Source organism: Schistocerca serialis, chromosome 12 (assembly GCF_023864345.2).
Source record: "Schistocerca serialis cubense isolate TAMUIC-IGC-003099 chromosome 12, iqSchSeri2.2, whole genome shotgun sequence".
NCBI classification, from domain to species: domain Eukaryota; kingdom Metazoa; phylum Arthropoda; class Insecta; order Orthoptera; family Acrididae; genus Schistocerca; species Schistocerca serialis.
Window position 1 is genome coordinate 159,355,327 of NC_064649.1, and position 22,710 is coordinate 159,378,036.

General features: G+C 42.3%; 1 protein-coding gene across 1 annotated transcript in view; it reads right to left on the reverse strand.

The window, feature by feature from the left end:
• LOC126428465 (serine/threonine-protein kinase 11-interacting protein) overlaps positions 1 to 22,710 on the reverse strand; it is a 294,026-nt gene that overhangs the window by 264,137 nt on the left and 7,179 nt on the right. The window contains exon 2 of the mRNA XM_050090398.1: positions 17,477 to 17,662. Within this exon, the coding sequence (XP_049946355.1) occupies positions 17,477 to 17,662 (186 nt within the window). The remainder of the gene's footprint in view (positions 1 to 17,476; positions 17,663 to 22,710) is intronic.

Below are 22,710 nucleotides of genomic sequence, written 5' to 3' on the forward strand. Positions count from 1 at the left end.
ATGTTTCCAGATCTCATATGGGAGACCTTGGAGGGAAGGTGACATTCTTTTTGAGGAACATCATTGAGAAATTTTATAACTATATTTATCCCTGAGACATTGAAGTCTCTTCTTTATCTATGATAATGACTGAAGCAGAAGAAATGAATCAAAATTTGTGCTGCGGCCAGGACGAACCTGGGTCTTCTTACTTGTCAGGCAGACATGCTAACTGTTACGCTATGATTAACAATGCTGCACAATCTACCCAAGTTGAGTGCCCTCCCCAACACAAACTTCAATTCATATCTTCAGCTTATTTTCCTTTACATTGTCACTACTGCCAGGGCTCTCCTGCACCAGATTAGCACCCCAGCATTGGACAAAATGGGAAAGCCCTGTACCGTGGGTGATCTTATAATTATATTTATCCTCAAGACATTTAAGCCTCTTCTTATGCTTCAATCATTATTGTAGATAAAGAAGAGACTTAAATGTCTCAGGGAAAAATATAATCATAAGATCTGTAAGATCTCCTATTATTGTAGACTATTGAGAAAATTTAGAAAACCGACATCTTAAGCCGATTGCAGAACAATTCTACTACCGATGACATTCATTTTGTGTAAGGACCACAGATATAATATGAGAGATATTAAGACTCGTATGGAGGCATACATCATCATCATCATCATCATCATCATCATCATCAGTTATCTGCTATATTAGCAGGTCCTTTGCCTCTCCATTTTCTGTGATCCATTGCTTCCTTCTTAAGGCTGCTGTATGTTGTACCGTCCATCATGTCATCCAGTATCTGGAATCTCTTCCTTCCTCGCTTCCTTTTACCTTCTACATAACCTTCTAAAGCTGTTTTTATCAGTCCGTCATTCTTTCTTAATATATGCCCAATCCAATTTCTTTTTCTTCTCTTTATTACATCTATAGTTCAATTCTTTTATCTTGGCGGCTCGCGCATGCCCGCCCAGACGCGGGAGATAGCTGCGTTGCCAGTTGCACACGACGCACGCGCCAATAGAAGCAGCACCATAGTATAGCATAGCTCGCAAGCTTACGTTTAGGGGGGGAGCGCGTAGTTCATGAAGTAAAGCCACCACGGCCGCATTAACCCTTTCGCTGCTACAAAGACGTGCTCCCTGCATTCCGCGCTGTGCGCGATTTTGTCACTGCACTGCTCGCCTGTGCAGACACATCGTGTTCCGACTGCTTTGACACTCTTATCAATCGATTCCACAAAAACTATTTGGCCCAAAAATTAGATTTTTATACATCTTCTTGACTGATACCTTCCCCCCCATAAATGACTTAATTTTGTTTCGATGTTCAACGCAGTTATTATGCAGCATTAAATATAGTAAAGCATTGCACGAAATTTTGAAGAGTTTGCAGAGGTAAAAGTCCATAGAGTATACTTTCCGTATGGTCGATTTTAGTTGCCACAATGTTGAGAATGAAATGTGGACAAGATACCTAAATTTCATATAAAATTTACTGTATAACAATAGCTCATTTAAGTACCACATAGGTGTCGTATGTAATATTGAGCCGGCCGCGGTGGCCGTGCGGTTCTGGCACTGCAGTCCGGAACTGCGGGACTGCTACGGTCGCAGGTTCGAATCCTGCCTCAGGCATGGATGTGTGTGATGTCCTTAGGTTAGTTAGGTTTAAGTAGTTCTAAGTTCTAGGGGTCTTATGACCTAAGGTGTTGAGTCCCATAATGCTCAGAGCCATGTAAACCATTTTTTTGTAATATTGAGAAATATTCCGTCTTTCGCGACTGTAACAAAAGTTTTATTTACACTGAGCACGTTTGGCTTTATTTTAAAACACTTCAATCAATCAAAAGGAAGTAGACACGATACATTAAACAAAACTGTGGACTTACCAAAACATTAGGACTTGAATATACCACCTATTAGTGAAGTGCTCTGAGCTATGTCAAATATAATTTTTGTGTGTGGCACACACAAACATCATTTATTTGCTAAAACACTGATCTGCCAACACAAACGTTGAATATTGTGTTACCGCAGCACAAAACTACCAAAGGTGACATGGCAATGGAGGAGACAAAAAACTGTCCACTGAAGATGCTTCAAAAGAGAGAAATGCGTCTGGTCTAAATAAGCCCCTTATTACAGTTGCAGAAGAGGAATATATTTCAGTACCATTGGTAAAACTGAGACTGTGGAACAAAAACAAGAAAGAGAACATGAGTACCATTGTGTATTGAAGTGCTTTAAAATAAAGCAAAACGCGTCCGGTGTAAATAATACTTTTATTACAGTCGCGAAAGACGGAATATTTCTCAATATTACATACGACACCTATGTCGTACTTAAATTAAATGAGATATTGTTATACGGTAAATTTTATATGAAATTTAGGTATCTTGTCCACATTTCATTCTCAACATTGTGGCAACTAAAATCGACCATACGGAAAGTATACGCTATGGACTTCTACTTCTGCAAACTCTTCAAAATTTCGTGCAATGGTTTACTACATTTAATGCTGCATAATAACTACGTTGAACATCGAAACAAAATTAAGTCATTTATGGGGGGGAGGTATCAGTCAAAAAGACGTGTAAAAATCAAATTTTTGGGCCAAATAGGTTTTGTGAAATCGGATGATAACTGTGTCAAAGCAGTGGGAACACCATGTGTCTGCACAGGCGAGCAGTGCAGTGATGACAAAATTGCACACAGCGCGGAATGCGGCGAGCACGTGTCTGCAGCAGCGAAAGGGTTAATGAAGAGACAAAGCACTAGGAATTTCAAAAAATTGCATTCAAACGAATATAATTCGTGAAGTAAGGCACTTCGATATTGTTTTTAAATAATGAAAATATTAAGCACCGCATAAGGTTTGAAGTCATAACCTTTCACATAGCAGCCCAACACCTTAACCGTTACGCTAACGCACCTCGTCTGACTACATAACGCCATAGGAGTATAACCCGTCACGCAAAATACTGACAAACACTGTTGGTATGACTATGAATTACTCATGCTTCGTCGAAGTACAATAGGAAATAAACAATTACCGCTGTTCTTTATGGCGAAAAAGCAGTTCGTGAGAGTGATACAAACACCTTTCCTTGCTATCGCCTGAATTAGGAGTCTTATTGCTTGTTTGGTTTAATTAATTAATAGAATATGAAGCAATTGGTATAAAGAATGCTTTTTCCAAACTTTGTATAAAAGAATGTCTGCTATCACGACATTGCTTTTGTTCTACTACTTTATTTATGACTGAACGTTTCTAAAACTGAAGACACTCGTCCATGCTCTGCACTGCAGTCGAGATGTGGCAACGTCGTTCTCTGTTCATTGGCTGATTGTGTTTTGTGACGTCAGATGCGAAGAACGAACCTAAACTCGGCCGCCAACATAAATGACGCGCACTATAGTAACTGTCTTTTCTCTCCCACTCTTCTCAGTACCTCTTCATTTTTTACTCTGTCCATCTAACTTATTCTTTCCATCTTCCGCCATGTCCAGATCTCAAAAGCCTCCAGCCTTTCTCTGTCTTTTTTCCTCATAGTCCATGTTTCAGTACCATACAGAAGAACACTCCATACTAGACATTTTATGAGTCTCTTTCTGAGTTCTCTGTCCAGACCGCTGCAGAAAATTCTTCTTTTCTTATAAAACGCCTCTTTTGCCATTGCTATCCTTGTTTTAATTTCTGTGGTGCACTTCCAGTCGGTGTCTATCCTGCTTCCAAGATACTTAAAATTTTGCACCTGTTCTAGTGTTTCTCCATTCAGCACAATTTTTATTTCCTTATTTCCTCCTATTGCCAATACTTTTGTTTTATTTGTGTTAATTTTCATTCCATATTTTTTTCCGTTAGTTGCAATGGTGTCCACCAAATCCTGTAATTCTTTTTCCCCTGAGGCTAGAAGGACCATGTCATCAGCAAATCTCAAACACCCTACTCTTCTTCCTCCAATTTCTACTCCTTTGTCATCTAATGAGCATTGGTCAATCATATTTTCCAAGAAGAGGTTGAAAAGAGTAGGTGATAAACAGCATCCTTGTCTTACTCCTTTTCCTAGTCTGATCCAGTTTGTACTTTCTCCTCTCACTTTAACTGAAACTTTTTGATTAAGATATAATGAGTTTATAAGTCTTCTGGTTTTCCAGTCCACTCTATTTTCCCTCATTATAGTTGCCAGCTTGTCCCAAACCACATTGTCAAATGCCTTTTCTAGATCGATGAAGCATATATATAGGTCTCTTCCTTTTTCAATAAACCTTTCTCCTAAGATTCGTAGGAGCCCTATTGCATCTCTGGTGCCCGTATTCCGTCTAAAGCCAAACTGCTCCTCGCCAAGATTCTCCTCCATTACTTTTTCAAGTCTTTTATTAATTATTCTTAACATCACTTTGGATGCATGTGAAATGAGGCTGATTGTCCTGGAGGCATACAGTCAGTCATTTTTCCCTCAATCTATTTGGAAGTGCAACAGGAAAAGAAAACAACTATGAGATACCTTCTGCTGAGCACAATACGGTGGCTTTCGGGGTGTGTACACAGACGTAGGTTCCTCATATGAATTTCCTGTCCACTAATTTTGCTCTCTTTCAGGTTCATATTAAAAGCATAATAACCATTTCTGAGTTTTATCCTTACACTCAGCTATAAATAGGCATGCAAGACAACGCTTCATTCAGCGAGAGCCTGGCAAACGGACTGCAAGCTTTTATACGTCTCTATCAATTATATCGAAATATCTTTGTGAGCTTCGAGTGAGTCACTCACTAGATTCCTTCCACTGAGTGAACAACATGTAGTCCATAACAAATTTAAGTGAATATTACAACCAGACCACAGGTCTCAAACACTATGTTCACATTGTTTATTGATGACTCATTTTGTGGGAGAGAAGTTTCTGCACGCACCATACGAGCGTATTTCCGATTTAATCTGCCACCAATGACATCCAAGATTATTGAGGAGTGTAGCTTACTGATCTGGTTTAAACATTATGAGTCCTGATTGTTAATAAGCGGATCATGCTGCGGTGTACCGTAGGTCTCTAGAAGAGCGTAGAGTTCCACAAAATTGGAAAAGGGCACAAGTCATCCCAGTTTTCAAGAAGGGACATCGAACAGATGTGCAGAACTACAGACCTATATCTCTAATGTCGATCAGTTGTAGAATTTTGGAACACGTATTACGTTCGAGTATAATGACTTTTCTGGAGACTAGAAATCTACTCTGTAGGAATCAGCATGGGTTTAGAAAAAGACGATCGTGTGAAACCCAGCTCGCGCTATTCGTCCACGAGACTCAGAGGGCCATAGACACGGGTTCCTAGGTAGATGCCGTGTTTCTTGACTTCTGCAGATAACAGAATGCAGCATGTCATTCTCAATGGTGAGAAGTCTTCCAAAGTAAGAGTGATTTCAGGTGTGCTGCAGGGGAGTGTCATAGGACCGTTGCTATTCACAATATACATAAATGACCTTGTGGATGACATCGGAAGGTCAATGAGGCTTTTTGCGGATGATGCTGTGGTATATCGAGAGGTTGTAACAATGGAAAATTGTACTGAAATGCAGGAGGATCTGCAACGAATTGATGCATGGTGCAGGGAATGGCAATTGAATCTCGATGTAGACAAGTGTAATGTGCTACAAATACATAGACAGAAAGAAAGATCCTTTATCATTTAGCTACAATATAGCAGGTCAGCAACTGGAAGCAGTTAATTCCATAAATTATCTGGGGTTAGGCCCTAGGAGTGATTTAAAGTGGAATGACCATATGAAATTTATCGTCGGTAATGCAGTTGCCAGATTGAGATTCATTGGAAAAATTCTAAGAAAAAGCGGTCCAAAAACAAAGGAAGTATGTTACTGTACACGTGTTTGCCCACTGCTTGAATACTGCTCACCGGTGTGGGATCCATACCAGATAGGGTTGATAGAAGAGATAGAGAAGATCCAACGGAGAGCAGTGCGCTTCGTTACAGGATCATTCAGTAATCGCGAAAGCATTACGGAGATGATAGATAAACTCCAGTGGAAGACACTGCAGGAGAGACGCTCAGTAGCTCGATACAGGCTTTTGTTGAAGTTTCGAGAACACACCTTCACCGAGGAGTCAAGCAGTATATTGCTCCCTTCTACGTATATCTCGCGAAGAGACAATGAGGATAAAATCAGAGAGATTAGAGCCCACACAGAGGCATACCAACAATCTTTCTTTCCACGAACAATACGAGACTGGAATAGGAGGGAGAACCGATAGAGGTACTCGAGGTACCCTCTGCCACACACCGTCAGGTGGCTTGCAGAGTACGGATGTAGATGTAGATGATGTAGATCATCATAATATCCATTATTGTGTCTTAATAAACCTGAAGAAATTGTAAAGTAACTGCTGCAGCTCTTTAATGAATGTCAGTTCTACTGTCTAACAACACAAGTGTGATGAGTGACTTCAGAGAATGAGATAACCGGAGGCGCATTACCAGATCGGGTAAGTAAGACACTATTGCGAGTGGTTTTCATCAGAGTATGGATTGAAATCTGCCATCTTCACTTTGAAATTGAATAAAATCTCCCGGCACCGAGGACTTCAGTGCATGACGGATAGACACATTTGTCTTGTCGACACTGTAATGACTGCTCGAGCTGACGAGTGATTGCACAACTGAGCTTTATATTCCCAGGCACCGGAGGAACGCTCGAGTGGTCGGACTGCTTCAGCCCGGTATGGAGCCGAATGACCCGAAAAGTTTTCACCGATGTCGCTGTAGTTTTTATTCTCGAGCTAATTAATAACCCAAACAAAGAAAAGTACACTCTCTGGCAAGCTCGCTTCGGAATGGGAAGATCGTGCTGTAAGGATATCGAACCTAAGTCTACACATCGAGGACAGTTTTAACTGTGCATACGACAACTGGAATCACTTTTGTCGACTTAATAGCTGCCTGTGACACCTTCGGCACAGAAAGTTGCTGGAGAAAATTTACTGGCAATTAGCAGCTAATGTCCCTCACAGCCACTCTCCCACAGTACAGAAGATTCCGAGCATTTCTCCAGACGCTGCACACAGGCCATGTGTATGATGCTGTGCTCTTTAATATTTACGCTAACAATCAGAACATTACAGAACACTCCAGGCAATCCGTCTACGCTGACGAAACAGCAGTTGCTGCCAGAGGGAAGAGGTTCGAAGAGGTGGATATGCTCGGCCTTTACTACGAAGTCAATTACCTGAAGCCAAATCCCCACGAGACTCAGGTGTCCACACGTCAGCTACTGAATAGATGAGCCCGGTGCAAACTGAACATCAGTTGGCAAGGTAATCGACTCCGACATTGCCCGACACTCGATAAACGGCTGTACTCCCGACTGTACACCAACCTTTGAGAGACACTGCCCTAACACTGGACCGAAAGTCACAGTGAGAACGATATTCCGAGGAAGCTCACAGCCACAACTTATGGAACAAGTCCTCAAGTTCAGAGAACTTCCGAACGAACTTCTGCTCTCGCTCTGTATGCGTCAGCTGCAGAGTGTGACTTCTGTAATTTTGTGGGTCCTTTCTTTTACTTTCTTATATATGTGAGTCACCTGCTCTTTTTTCCAGTCACTTGGAACTTTTTGCTGGGCGAGAGATTCACGATAAATTCGTGCTATGTAAGGGGCTTGCTGTAGAGTACTCTTTGTAAAACGGAACTGGGATTGTATCTTGACCTGACAATTTATTTGCTTTAAAATCTTTCGGTCGTTTCTCTATGCCAGCTACACTTATTACTATGTCGTCCATATGGGATTCTGTCCGATGGTCGAGTAACAGTACATTTGTACAGTTCTCCTGTGTAAATATTTTCTTGAACATGAAATTTAGCACTTGCACTTTTGTTTTGCAATCTTCAAATGCCACACCACATTGGTCAAAAAAGGACTGACTGGAAGCTGTAGACTCGCTTAGAAATTTTACACAGGACCCTAACATATACTAGAGGAAGAGGTAACAAAGGTACTAAGAAAGGCAAGAAATGGAAAGGTAAGTGGATGAGGAGTAGTTGTTATCGAACTGTGGAAATATGGGCCACCTCAAATGTTGAGTTTTTATATGTACATTGTTCAATCAGATTAAGGAGGGAGACAAAATACCAAGAGAGTGGTGTGTATCATACGTATCTGCTATCTACAAAAAAGGAAACAAGAAGTACCCAAATAATTATAGGAGAATCAATATTAGGGCTTCTGTCAGCAGAGTTTTTAGTGTGATACTGAAAAACAGGTTGGAGGACGAGATTGAGGGAAAGATGAGAGAGGAACAGGCAGATTTTCCCATTGGACACTCCTGTATGTATCGTATTTTTAGCCTTAGACACATAAGTGAGGAACTATGTTCTAAGGGTCAGGAAGTACACCTAAATTTTGGATTTAGACAAAATGTACGACTCTGCGCACGTTAATGGACTATGGAAAACAATGGAGTATGTAGATGTAAAAGCACAACAGATATCTCTAATTCATAAAATATACCACAAATCATACACAGCAGTTAAAGTAGGGAGAAAGTTGAGTGAGACAGTCCAAACATGAAAAGGACTTGCACAAGGCTGCAGCATTCAGCAACCCTGTTTAAAATATATATGCAGTATATACCGGAACGGTGGAATCAGTCGTGCGAAGGTATGGGATTTCCTTTCTGGCACCTATTATCTACTAATTATTATTTGTCAATTATCATGTACGGATAGCATAAAGTAGAGAGGATGTTAAATATATGATACAGAATTTAATGGAAGCATTTGAACACGGCGGGCGTAGAATAAAAATGAGCAAAACAGGATATCTAGTAGTGGGAGGAGATGGAAGTGATATAATGCTGCCACAAGGAACTATTAAGGCAGTAAAGCAGTTTAAATACTTAGGATCGGTTATCCATTTCTCGGGAAGCTGTGAAGCAGATGTGGAATGCAGGATCCAGCAGGCAAGAGGAGCAATTAAAACGGTACATGGAGTTCTGTAGAGCTGGGCAGTATCAAAAGAAACAAAGAAGAGGATTCTGAAAATAGTACTGGAAAGTATACCGACATACGGTACAGAAGGTCGGGACTCGGGGGAGCGGCAGAGAAGAATAGTACGGGAAGTAGAGATGGATAGATGCCAGGATATTCAGAACAGAATGGAGAAGAAATGCAGAAATTAGGGAGATAATGGATACAGAACGACTAGTCGTGCAAGGAGCTGAGAATAGAGCTCTTAAACGGTATGGCCACGTACGGCGAACGGAACGAGGGCTACGGCCAAAAGTGATCCCGAAGCAGTTGCCACTGGGAAGGAGGAAGTGTGGACAGCCGAGATTAATGTGCAGAGCAGGAGTAACTGGAATGACGAGGAAGCGAGAACTGAAAGCGGAAGACTGCCACGATCGTGGAAGCTGGCGAATGGGAATACAGGGCAATGTCAAAGAGTGGAGAAATTCACAGAAGTAAGTATTGTAGTCGGACGATTTCGATGTCCACGAGAGCTCGTCTGCCCTAGTTTCAGGGACACGAGAGGACTGCAAAGCTCGACAACTGACAACCTGTGGCTCCGTCGGCCGCTGTCCAGTATCCAGTTACATCTCAGCAGAATCCCAGGAGGGGAACGTCCCGAGGGATGGAGGAGGTTGTCGCTCCTCCGGCTGTGTATCGAAATTAGATACCGCCGACGGGTGGGACGTCGACGTTCCCGAAAGTGTGTGGGGAAACACTAGGAGGAGGGGTCCCGACCACAAGCAGAACAGATGTAGTCGAGCAGCCCCGAAGGCCTGACGTAGAAGGCATGAAGTGCACGAGTGCCGTCACTATAGAGGGTGACCTCGCCAATGGCAAAGCATCTCTGTCGTACTTCGGAGATCGTATTTCTTCTCGGCCTCACAATAAGTGATCGATCGATAGTCCCGGATTTACTCTTCTATTTGGAAGAGAGTGTAAACTGCTGAACAGGGTGAATGGTGAAACTTTCCTGGCAGATTAAAACTGTGTACCGGACCGAGACTCTAACTCGGGACTGAGTTCGAATCTCAGTCCGGCACACAGTTTTAATCTGCCAAGAAAGTTTCATATCAGCGCATACTCTGCTGCAGGGTGAAAATCTCATTCTGGAAACATCCCCCAGGCTGTGGCTAAGCCATGTCTCTGCAATATCCTTTCTTTCAGGAGTGCTTGTTCTGCAAGGTTCGCAGGAGAGCATCTGTAAAGTTTGGAAGGTAGGAGACGAGGTACTGGCAGAAGTAAAGCTGTGAGGACGGGGCGTGAGTCGTGCTTGGGTAGCTCAGTCGGTAGAGCACTTGCCCGTTAAAGGCAAAGGTCCCGAGTTCGAGTCTCGGTCCGGCACACAGTTTTAATCTGCCAGGAAAGTTTCATATCAGCACACACTCTGCTGCAGAGTGAAAATCTCATTCAGGGTGAATGGTGTTCCCCACCGTTGACACACAGGAAAGGGGGGGGGGGGGTTGGGCGACAGACAAAGATAGTTCTAGTGGAACGTACATAAACAATCCCTACACATGATGCTGCCATTAGAGCAAGAAGAAATGTGCCGAAATCTCCTACATTTGAAGCTGACGTCTTCAGTCGACGTACCACCTTCATAGGCTGAATGAAGGCCCCCGTATCAACTCTACTGTTCTCTGGTCCCCAATGGGTGTGGAGGACAAAATGCAAACCACCACTCCAAATTAGCGTGTAACTTGTCATCAGTCTGTGAAAGGAGGTCGCAGTGGAAGATGACACCCATACAACACTGAGACTGTTGTGGAAGGTGGCGGTTACAGAAACATCACTTACCTCGTCACAGGCAGGCGGCACTCACGACTGAGCGTGGGCTGCTCTTTTAAACAGAACTGAAGCAGTTCTAATTTTAGAGAGTACTGCTACTTTCCCAACCCTGTCCTCAAGATGGCAACAAAGAATAATAGCTCTGTAGTCAAAAAGGATTCCCTGTCAGTCCTAGTGCAAAGTAAATAGTGTGGAGAGTATTTCTCCCCTCATCTCTCAGCTCTACATTTCTCCCACAGCATAACACGGGAAGGAAACACTGCGAGCTTATATCTCTCCGCACTGTAGTAATCCTCTCATTCAGAAGAGACCCGGGACTGTGCATCCACCAGTGGCAAGATAAGAGAAATTACGGCTCGTATGGACAATCAACAGTTTGGACAAGAAGAGAATAGAAGCTTTCGAAATGTGGTGCTACAGAAGAAAGCTGAAGATTAGATGGGTAGATCACATAACTAATGAGGAGGTATTGAATAGGATTGGGGAGAAGAACTTGACTAGAAGAAGGGATCGGTTGGTAGGACATGTTCTGAGGCATCAAGGGATCACCAATTTAGTATTGGAGGGCAGTGTGGAGGGTAAAAATCGTAGAGTGAGACCAAGAGATGAATACACTAAGCAGGTTCAGAAGGATGTAGGCTGCAGAAGGTACTGGGAGATGAAAAAGCTTGCACAGGACAGAGTAGCATGGGCAGCTGCATCAAACCAGTCTCAGGACTGAAGACCACAACAACAACAACAACAACCACACGGAGGCATACAGACAGTCCTTTTTCCCTCGCTCTATTTGCACGCAGAAAGGGACAGGAAATGACTAGCAGTCGTACCACGTAACCACTGCCGGGCACCGTATGGTGGCTCATAGAGTATGGACGCAGATGTAGATGTACATTTCATTTCTTAAGCAAATTTGCAGTTCTGCACGAACTGAAAATGTTTCTATTCAGTCAATATAACAGCTTCAAATCCAGGAAGACAGAAATACATTCACATAATGGTGTTTTCATATAAAATAAATCGAACTTCGATACAAGTTTCCGGAAACCAGATAATACTGTCGTAGTCAATCATTCAAAATGTATATTACACTTTAACACAATTTTAAAGGCATCTAACAAGTAAACCCATTGTACAAAATTTTAAACATGGCTGAAGCAGCAACTGTTGAAAAGCTTCAAGGTAAATGATAACAGCCAAACAGTTGCAGGATAAAGATTTATTGAAATACTCGACCACGGTTTCGGTATATCTAAATATACCTTCACCAGAAGCAAAAATGCATCTGAACAGAAAGACACATTCATTAAAAAAAACTTAGCATCATAACTGACAGAAGAAAAAAACAAACACTTATTGCTTTAAGTAATCACGAAAATTACCAAAGTACTACAAGCACAAAAACTTTAAGTCACTTACTAAAATCACATCCTGCAGTGGAGATAAATAAAACAATCGTGCCAACGGCAACATCAGTAATTAAAATTAAAATATCACTTCCATCTTTACAATATAAGTATGAAGAGATGGTCAATGCGAACACAGCGTATTATCAGTACTTAGCCTGCGAACTAGCATGCAGAGGGTGTGGAAGCACTAGGACAGACAGTTTCACAGAGAGAGAGCACTTGTGGTATGTGTGAGACACTTGCGCACATTAAGACCCAGGGATACGTACCCATGCTTTCACACCCTCTTCACGCTAGTTCACAGGCTATGTACTGATAATATGCCACGTTTGCATCGACCATCTCTTCATAATTATGCCGGACAGATGGAGCTGATATTTTAATTTTAACTACTGCCGACGCCTTTGACATGATTGTTTTATGTATCTCCACTGCAGGATGTGATTTAAGTAAGTGACTTAAAGTTTTTGTGCTTGTAGTACTTTGGTAACTTTCATGGTTACTTAAAGCAATAAGTGTTTGTTTTTTTCTTCTATCTCAGTTATGGTACTAAGTTTTTTGCTAATGAAGGTGTCTTCCTGTTCACGTGTATTTTTGCTTCTGATGAAGGTATATTTAGACATACCGAAACCGTGGTCAAGGATTTCAATAAACCTTCATCCTGCAACTCTTTGGCTGTTATCATTTACCTTGAAACCCACAGTACTTTTCTATTAGAATACCTGTTAATTTAACAACAATATTGGTTAACTAAACAAACCTTGATTTTTTTTATCTTGTTTCTCAAATCTTATTACGGTTACTGCACAACCTAGGTTTCGGGTTATAAGCCATTTTCAAGTACGTTACTGATTCCAAAGATGATAAAGCAAAGACAAACATGATGATTAGGCAAAGATAAACACCTCAAAATGGCTAAACATAACTAGGAATAAAGCTATGCAATACATGAACTCTTTTATGTATTCGTGGATGGAGACCCAAAGTTTTACTTCTATCTATGAGTTGTGATATCATCTGAAGGGAGGTGAATAATTGAATTGGGTTTGCTAATTAAACAATAAGTATGGGGATATACAAATGGGTATTTCAATTTCTAGAATTTCTAACTGGAGGAACTGTGATCCCTTTTCCTCTGTGTTTAAGACTTCCACATCTGAAACTTCCTGCCAGATTAAAACTGTGTGCCGGACCGAGACTCGAACTCGGGACCTTTGCCTTTCGCGGACGAGTGCTCTACCAACTGAGCCACCCAAGCACGACTCACGACCCGTCCTCACAGCTTTACTTCTGCCAGTACCTCGTCTCCTACATCCCAAACTTTACAGAAGCTCTCCTGCGAACCTTGCAGAACTAGCACTCCTGAAAGAAAGGATATTGCGGAGACATGGCTTAGCCACAGCCTGGGGGATGTTTCCAGAATGAGATTTTCACTCTGCAGTGGAGTGTGCGCTGATATGAAACTTCCTGGCAGATTAAAACTGTGGCTAAGCCATGTCTCCGCAATATCCTATCTTTCAGGAGTGCTAGTTTTGCAAGGTTCGCAGGAGAGCTTCTGTAAAGTTTGGAAGGTAGGAGACGAGGTACTGGCAGAAGTAAAGCAGTGAGTACCGGGCGTGGGTCATGCTTGGGTAGCTCAGTCGGTAGAGCACTTGCCCGCGAAAGGCAAAGGTCCCGAGTTCGAGTCTCGGTCTGGCACACAGTTTTAATCTGGCAGGAAGTTTCATATCAGCGTACACTCCGCTGCAGAGTGAAAATCTCATTCTGGTGACTTCCACATATGTTACGTGCGCTCATATTCAGAAAGAACAGAACACCTCAAATGACTAGAGATAGGATGTTCCTATTCACACGACTTGTACATTGTATGTTCTGCAGAAATGATTGGCATTTGAGTCACCTCGGTTCAGCACGTGTCCTGTTGCCTAGCAGGCACAGGATCAGGAAGGGCCCCGATAACTCGTTCTGTGCGTGACGGCACTGACGCTTATAATGCGCCAATGGCATCCTGTGGTACAGCCATTTGTGCTGCATTCACCTGGTTCCAAAGTTCATCTGTGACGGTTCGTATTGGCTCACAGCTCGGCACCCGTCATCTCACCGTATCCCACAGGTTTTCTACTGGTGACAAGTCTGATGATCTGGTGGACCAGAGCAAAGGGCGAACATCCTGTGACACCGAGGAGGTGCACATTTGGGCAACAGCGTGTGGTCGTGCATTGTCTTACTGAAAAATAGCATCTGCAGTGTCATGCAGAAAGGGTACGGTTACAGGTCGCAGGATGTCATTAATGTACCGTATTTACTCGAATCTAAGCTGCACTTTTTTCCGGTTTTTGTAATCGAAAAAACCGCCTGCGGCTTAGAATCGAGTGCAAAGTAAGCGGAAGTTCTGAAAAATGTTGGTAGGTGCCGCCACAACTAACTTCTGCCGTCAAATGTATGTGGTGCCAAAACCTCTGTGTCAGTAAATAAATTAGAAAAGAAAGTACACATTATCCAACGAAGTAAACACAATTTCCGTATTGTTCATTTTTGAATGTAGCATCATTTCAATGTACCACAAAAATCCGACTGGCAAAACTGATTGGGATGTTTGTCAATATGGCCAACTCTACGTTCTGAATTTTTTCCTACCTGTGAGAAGAGATGGTTGCTAATAGCAACTTTTATGAATTGTGAATCACATGCAGTATTCTCTTCACCATAAGAATAATACGGATATAAACATTTCGCCCCGTATTCTTCAGGGTCAAATTCATTATTTGTGGCTATCGTTTTTATTGTATTAAGTTCACGGTCACAGTCGTCTCGAGACTTGGGGATAGAAAGGAGACGGTGGATCGTGTGATGCACGTTTATAGGCTGCAGGGTATGGGCTGCAGGGTGTTGCGGAGATACCGGGATGAATGTGTCAGTAAAAGAGTCTTCTTGATAAATTTTAAATTTGTGGTTGCTGCTTTCTAACTTTAAGCTAACGTTCAGGAAATTTATGCTACATTCCCCTAAGCCCATGGTGTCTTTTATATTATTGTGCCACTGATTCATTTTTTCTACAAATTTGTGGAGTTGTCTATTAGCACCTTTGCACGTCCAAAGCAGATCATCAACATACCTGTAGATGATACCACAGCCCCTAGATAGAAGTAAAACTTTGGTCCTCAGTCCATGAATAGATTAAAAAAATTTCTAGGCTGAGGAATAACTTTATTATGAGGTATGTTTAGACATCTTAGTTTAATTGCTGAATTGTATAATTCCATATGTAACTTGTCAAAAAATGGTCATTAAAGTAATTTTACACTAAGCCAAGGATTGATATACTAAGATATTGAGTTTGTTTATCTCTGCCTGATCATCATGTTTATCTCTGCTTTACCATATTTGGAATTAGTAATATACTTATAATGTGAAACTTAAGATGTGCAATAACTGTAATAAAATCTGTGCAACAAGACAAAAAATCAGTGTTTAGTTAATTTACAATATTTCACCAAGAATCTACAGTTAATTCAATTAAAAAATGATTAATTCATATTTTCACAATTTTACAAAATTCTGTGTAGGAAAGTTTTCTCTTTAACAAAAATCATTCACTGTCTGAGACACGGAGAATATGTTGTCATACTTAACACTTTGTCAGCATTCAAGTCTTCAGTGGAAGGGCCACTGACACCAAAAGCGCACTTTAACCTCGAAACTCTGTGCAAGCTGTTTCAGTAACTTCCAGAAAGTGCAATTATGCATTTTATATCGAAAGGAAAATTCCGTACAGAACAGTGTTAGTTTACAAAGAGATCAAATTTTGAGTACCGACTCAAGAGACATTTTGAAGCAGAAAAAAATTGTTTCTGGCTTTTGGAACTTTAATGTTCCGCCCTGAGTGAGAGGAGAGGAGGCGGACAGCTCCCTTTCGGCCTCTGCTCGTGCTTCCCAATCTCCCCTGCCAAATGCAGCTTCCTTCCCGTGAAGAGAACTTCGAATTACCGAAAGCTAGAATTATATGTTTTTATTTTAATACTCAAAATCTCTCCCCCCAGAAGTAAGCACTTGCCAACTGTTATGTTGTTGTTGTCTTCAGTCCTTAGACTGGTTTGATGCAGCTCTCCATGCTACTCTATCCTGTGCAAGCTTCTTCATCTCGCAGTACCTACATCCTTCTGAATCTGCTTAGTGTATTCATCTCTTGGTCTCCCTCTACAATTTTTACCCTCCACGCTGCCCTCCAATACTAAATTGGTGATCCCTTGATGCCTCAGAACATGTCCTACCAACCGATTCCTTCTTTTAGTCAAGTTGTGCCACAAACTCCTCTTCTCCCCAATTCTATTCAATACCTCCTCATTAGTTATGTGATCTACCCATCTAATCTTCAGCATTCTTCTGTAGCACCACATTTCGAAAGCTTCTATTCTCTTCTTCTCCATACTAGTTATTGTCCATGTTTCACTTCCATACAAATACTTTCAGAAACGACTTCCTGACACTTAAATCAATACTCGATGTTAACAAATTTCTCTTCTTCAGAAGTGCCTTCCTCGCCATTGGCAGTCTACATTTTATATCCTTTCTACATCGACCATCATCAGTTATTTTGCTCCCCCAATACCAAAACTCCTTTACTACTTTAAGTGCCTCATTTCCTAATCTAATTCCCTCAGCATCACCCGATTTAATTCGACTACATTCCATTATCCTCGTTTTGCTTTTGTTGATGTTCATCTTACATCCTCCTTTCAAGACACTGTACATTCCATTCAACTGCTCTTCCAAGTCCTTTGCTGTCTCTGTCATCGGCAAACCTCAAAGTTTTTATTTCTTTTCCATGGATGGTAATACCTACTCCAAACTCTTCTTTTGTTTCCTTTATTGCTTGCTCAATATACAGATTGAATAGCATTGGGGAGAGGCTACAACCCTGTCTCACTCCCTTCCCAACCACTGCTTCCCTTTCGGGCCCCTCGACTCTTATAACTGCCATCTGGTTTCTGTACAAATTCTAAATAGCCTTCCGCTCCCTGTATTTTACCCCTGCCTCCTTCAGAATTTGAAAGAGAGTATTCCAGTCAACACTGTCAAAAGCTTTCTCAAGGTCTACAAATGCTAGAAACGTAGGTTTGCCTTTCCTTAATCTTTCTTCTAAGATAAGTCGTAGGGTCAGTATTGCCTCACGTGTTCTACCCACTGTTCTACCTCCTCATAATTTGACACGCGTAGGGGTCGCGGGACGCACGGGGCTGTGCGCCACGGCTTTTTTACGAACCTTGTGCAAGACGAGGTGACGCAGGGAGTGGAAGTGCTCGACACTGACGGCCGGCGACCGCGGCTCCTCCCCCGGGTGGCAGGCGCCGCTGCTGACGAGACGCAGGCCCGGAGTCCTTCGCACGAGCCGCAGCAGGAAGGTGAGGTCATCCAGCAGCCTCTGCTCCACGATGGCGTCTGCCGGCACCTGCGAGAGAACTCCGCGTCAACCTTACTGTCTCCTGAAGTACGGACTCACTCGGAACGTATTCTTGCATGTGGCAAATGGGAAATAAAAACGACAGCGGCTTTTCTAAATTGCACATGTGGGAACTTTCCCTGCAATACATCCTACATTCCCGTAACCCTCCCACCCTCGACCTTCGTCAGTCACTGTCCTCACCCACCCGGCCCCTCCTCTGTTCCTATTCTGGCACTACACAGCCTCCATTGCACCACCACACCCAGTCTTTTTATTTCTCTCTTTTCAGCACTCACCCGACCTCCTCACGACCATTGCCCTGCCTTCTGTCTCACCTGCAGCACTTCACTGTCCACCACCCCCACCATACTCCGCCCCCCCCCCTGCCCCCCCAGTTGCCACTCCCATCGTGCACTGGTGCTGCTGCTCGCAGTGTGGTTGCAGTTGCCTGGGACTGCAGTCGTGTGTTTGTGCGAGTGTGTGTGTCTATTGTTGACAACGGTCTTAATGGCTGAAAGCTATAATTGTGAGAGTCTTTTTGTTGTGCCTATCTGCGACTCAGCATCTCCACTATACGGTGAGTAGCAACTTTCCTTCTCATAATATTGTTACATTGTGTGGTATTACAAGGCTTAGGCCTGTCCCCACCCCTCATTAAATCGACAAAGACTTACACAAATAATTGTAAGAACAGTTATTATTATTATGTTCTTTAAGTTTGTTTTTGGGTTTTCAGAAATACTGTGGGAAGAAAATTTATTTAGGTTGCAGATAACGTGGAAGACTTTGCTCGACGATCACAACGAAAGTTCGACATAACGGCAAGTGGGCAGGAATAAAACGAATACTGCAAACTACTGCGAGCCACGGAAGAGACCGGGCCGCGAGGGTGTCGAGCTTCCTAGGACATTGTCGGACGACGCCAAAGGAAGAGATATTCTGCTTTCTCTCTGTAAACAGATCGATCGAGTCTGGAAAGGTACGTGTAAAACGTATAGGCAGGTGACACATTAGGTGGGACCCGATGCCTGTAATACTTCCACAGTTATTAAAAAATTGTTAAACGGCAAAACCAATAGTTCACCATTTATATAGATAAAGAGTAGTAAAGATATAGGAAAGGAAGGGTTGCGGTGTCAGAACGAAAAGTGATACATTGCTCAGCAACGAAGGAGGACGTAAACAGCGGGTGTTATGTGGTGAAAACAAATCAACTGATAAAATAGTAAGTCTGTAATTAAGTATAAAGCCACGTAACACTGCAATATACACTCAGTCCAGCAGTCCTACACTTTTGTCATCCCACTGGAAAACTAGGTTCTATCAGATTCTGCAAAATACTTGTTGATTCCAACTATCACTTCCCGACTTCATGAAAATTTCTTCGCTGCAAGCAGAAGTTTCAAGTTAGGGAGCAGGAATAAGTCACTGTGGCTACTGTGGATGAGGAGCCAATTGAAAGCTATGTTGAGGTACAATGTTCAACTTACACCACACTATGAGCTCATCTGAAACTCCAACAACTTGTCAGCCGTACACCACCTCCTCCGACGAACTCACAAACTCGGGCAGCTAGTTTCCGCACTCGTCTCGGCACTGACCTCTGGTGCGGGGGTGCCGTTCTTCTGAGGGTGGAGGCTCGATCTTCGGGATCATCTCCCACAGCTCATTGTAGATTGCAGGGAGACCTCGCTAACGTCTGCGCTTCTATACGTGTTACAGAATTTGGTGTGGCATCGCAATCTCTGGACGGTACTGCGGGGTCCAGTTACGGTTCTGCCCTTTTCCAAATAATCTACGAGGATTATTCCTCGAGAAACCCAAAAAACATTGTCCTCCACCTTACTGGCTGACAAGACGGTCTCTGCAGTCTTCGTTGCACTTTCGCCAGCCTCTGTTTCCTGACATCTTCAACTTTTGTAGTCCTGTCTTCCTCAGTTGTGTGTAATATCACGGTATATTGATAATTTTTTACTTATGGACTGTCTGACAGCAACTGAATAAAACACAATTTTCTGCAAGGCATCATCAGTGGCCTGGAATATGTACACATGTTAGCTATTTAATTTACTTTTTTGTCTCTGTGCCTTAGGTTATAAACAGTTCTGGTGGTTGGTATTTCCTATTTAGTAGTAATGTTTTGAACTCTACTTACAGGTTGCATGGACAATTTCTTACATATTACGATCCTGTTGCATTTTTGGTGTTGTTCTTCTTCTTATGAACGCCAATTTGCGGGTTTTTTTCCCCACATTCCACAGCACTATGAACTGAATGCTTGTTTTAGTGCAATGTTTTGGTTTCTGTTGCCGACTGTCAAATGTTTTTGCCAAAGATCGAATGTTATTGCCAAACTTATGAGTGTAATTATTGAAGTATCTGTGGTCTGTTCGTGTATGTGTGTGTGTGTGTGTCCAGATGGTGTGGGGAAGTGTTTTTTTTGTTTTATGTTATCATTTCCTTTATTAAGTGTAGTAGGGAGCATGTGCTGACGTGTGTTTGTTTATTTATCACATATTTGTTTTCTGCTATGGCTTTCTGGATGTGGAAGTTTTCTTGCATTTGTATAAGATGTTTGTCATGGTTGCTTATTCTCATTATTTCCATTTCTTGTTTCATGTTTGTAGGATGATGGTTATAGTGTTTCAAATGCTCTGCAAATGTGGAACGGTTTGTTTCATACTTCCAACATCTGATATGTTCTTTATATCTTGTTTCAAAATTGCTGCATGGCATGCCTATGTATTAATTGTGTTTTATTCAGTTGTTGTCAGACGGTCCATAAGTAAAAATTATCAATATACCGTAACTCTGTTCACTGTTTTAACTGGAGTTTTGACTCCGGTGTGTCATGGTGGATCCAGGTTTCATCAGAGGTCACAAAACGGCACAAAAAGTCTTGCGAATCGCCATTAAACACTGCCACACATTCTGTCAAAATACTGCGGCGGACGTGCTTCCGGCAGACCGAGCAGTCGCAGCACCCACCTCGCACACAGCTTCTTCGTAGCCAGTTTTCTGCACGGTGTATAGTGCACTCGCTCAGTCGAGATGCCTACAGTCTTGGCAATATCCCAAATTTTTATCCGGCGATCTTTCTGGCATTACTGTATTGTAGATTTTTTCAGTGGTTTCCTCTGTAGTAACCTTCACCGGACGGCTGTAGAGTGCTTCGTCTTCGGTGCTTGTCCGACCACATTTAAATTCGTTAATCCAAAAGTAAACTGCTTTCAGAGACAGTGCAGAGTCTGTGGAAACTTCACTAACTCTGTTTTCATTTGTGCTGCAGTCTAACCCTTCAAATGAAAATGTTTAATAGCAGCACGAAACTCCATTTTCGATAGCAGTCAACGTACTGACAATTTAGACAACTGCCGACAATGAAGTGTACACAGTACATTGTCGAAATTCTTTCTAGGATCTTTGAATACTCAGGCTTACCATCTGTGAAAGTGCAATAAAAGTGTTCAATTCTTTCACAGTAATTTATCAGACTTACAAGACCACCCTCATACATTGTGCAGAATGCAGTAATATAAAATAGAATATTCTGTATGTTCCTGTCTAACCACCACCTCAGAAACTGGGACATTCTGAAAACACTCCACTAAGTTTTTGAAACGATCGTCAGGCTATGTTGTAGATCAGTCACCACAGCTGGTTTTCCTCCACTCGTTGACTTTGTGAAGTAATAACCAGACTATAACATTGGAACACAAAACAATATCCCAAGAAAAGGGAAGAAAGCACTCATCAATGCGAATATTGTTTTCAACTGAATCAACCCAGCCAGCTATAGGGGCCTGCAGTGTGACGTGGTGCAACTTGGCATTTTCCACGTCGACAAACGTTGCCAGAGGTGAAAGAAGTGAAAAGTGCCGGATAGAAGTCCTAGGATTCGCCAGCAATCGAACCTGAGATATTCGGATTTGTAGTTCGGCACTGTACCACTGAGCCGAAATACTATCGTACTGCGAGACATACGATATGAGAAAAAAAATTATAAAAACCAGTACCTAAACCTCACATTCCGTGACAGCTAAATCGACGATTACCAATCTCACACTCTCTGTGTCAAAAACGAAAGTTACTCCATTCGCATCTTCTGCCAAACGAGTCATCAGAATTAGCAATTCTCGTCAGCTACTGTATAGTACCACCTCATTGGCTTACAAACAACAATAATGAATTGCTGTCATCAACGAGCAACGGAGGAGTCACAGCCAATGTGCCCTTCAGCCGAAACTGATATTCGAAAGCAAATAAGTGGACGAAAGATGGAAGTAATGCATACAAAAATCCTGCAAGAAGCCAGCAGAGATAAAGGATCTTGAAAACAAAAATAGCATAGTATAGCATAGCATCTGACCAGCTCAGGTTTCCCCTCTTAAAAGAAGAGTTCTTAAGGCTGTAAGAGAATTAAAGGATGTGACGAAGTACGTGAAGACACGATAGCGTCTAAGTGATCAGGTGATGAAACACACGACTATATTTTTAAGCTGATCATTGAAATATCTGAAAATAGGGAAATTCTGGAAGATTCATGCTTCTTAATCTCAGTAAAGAAAAAACCAGGAGCTCTAATGTGAAGAAGATCACAGTCTGAGTCTATTGACACACACCTAAAAAAATATGGATAAGAATGATTTACAAGGTGAACATTAACAAAACTGCAGGAACGGATTCATGACTGAAAATGGAGGAAAAAACATCCTACGAACATTTTCTGGAAATGGCCGGTGTCTGTGCAACGACAACAGATCGGCCCAGAACACGGTACAGAGCTGCATCGCATCCACGTCACGACAGATGTTCAAAGTGGCCTCCACACGATGCAATGCACATATTTGCGTCACATCGCAGATTGCCACACTCTTTTGCACGTTCCGGCATCCCTCCGAATAGTGTCACAGGCGTCGCAAACGTGCTTTCGAAAAGTCCGCGCATCGGGAACTGGTTCAGCATATAGAATGCTTTTCAGATTCCCCAACAGGTAAAAATCCTGGGCATTTAAGTCCAACGATCTAGTAGGCCACGCTACAACACCTCTGTGT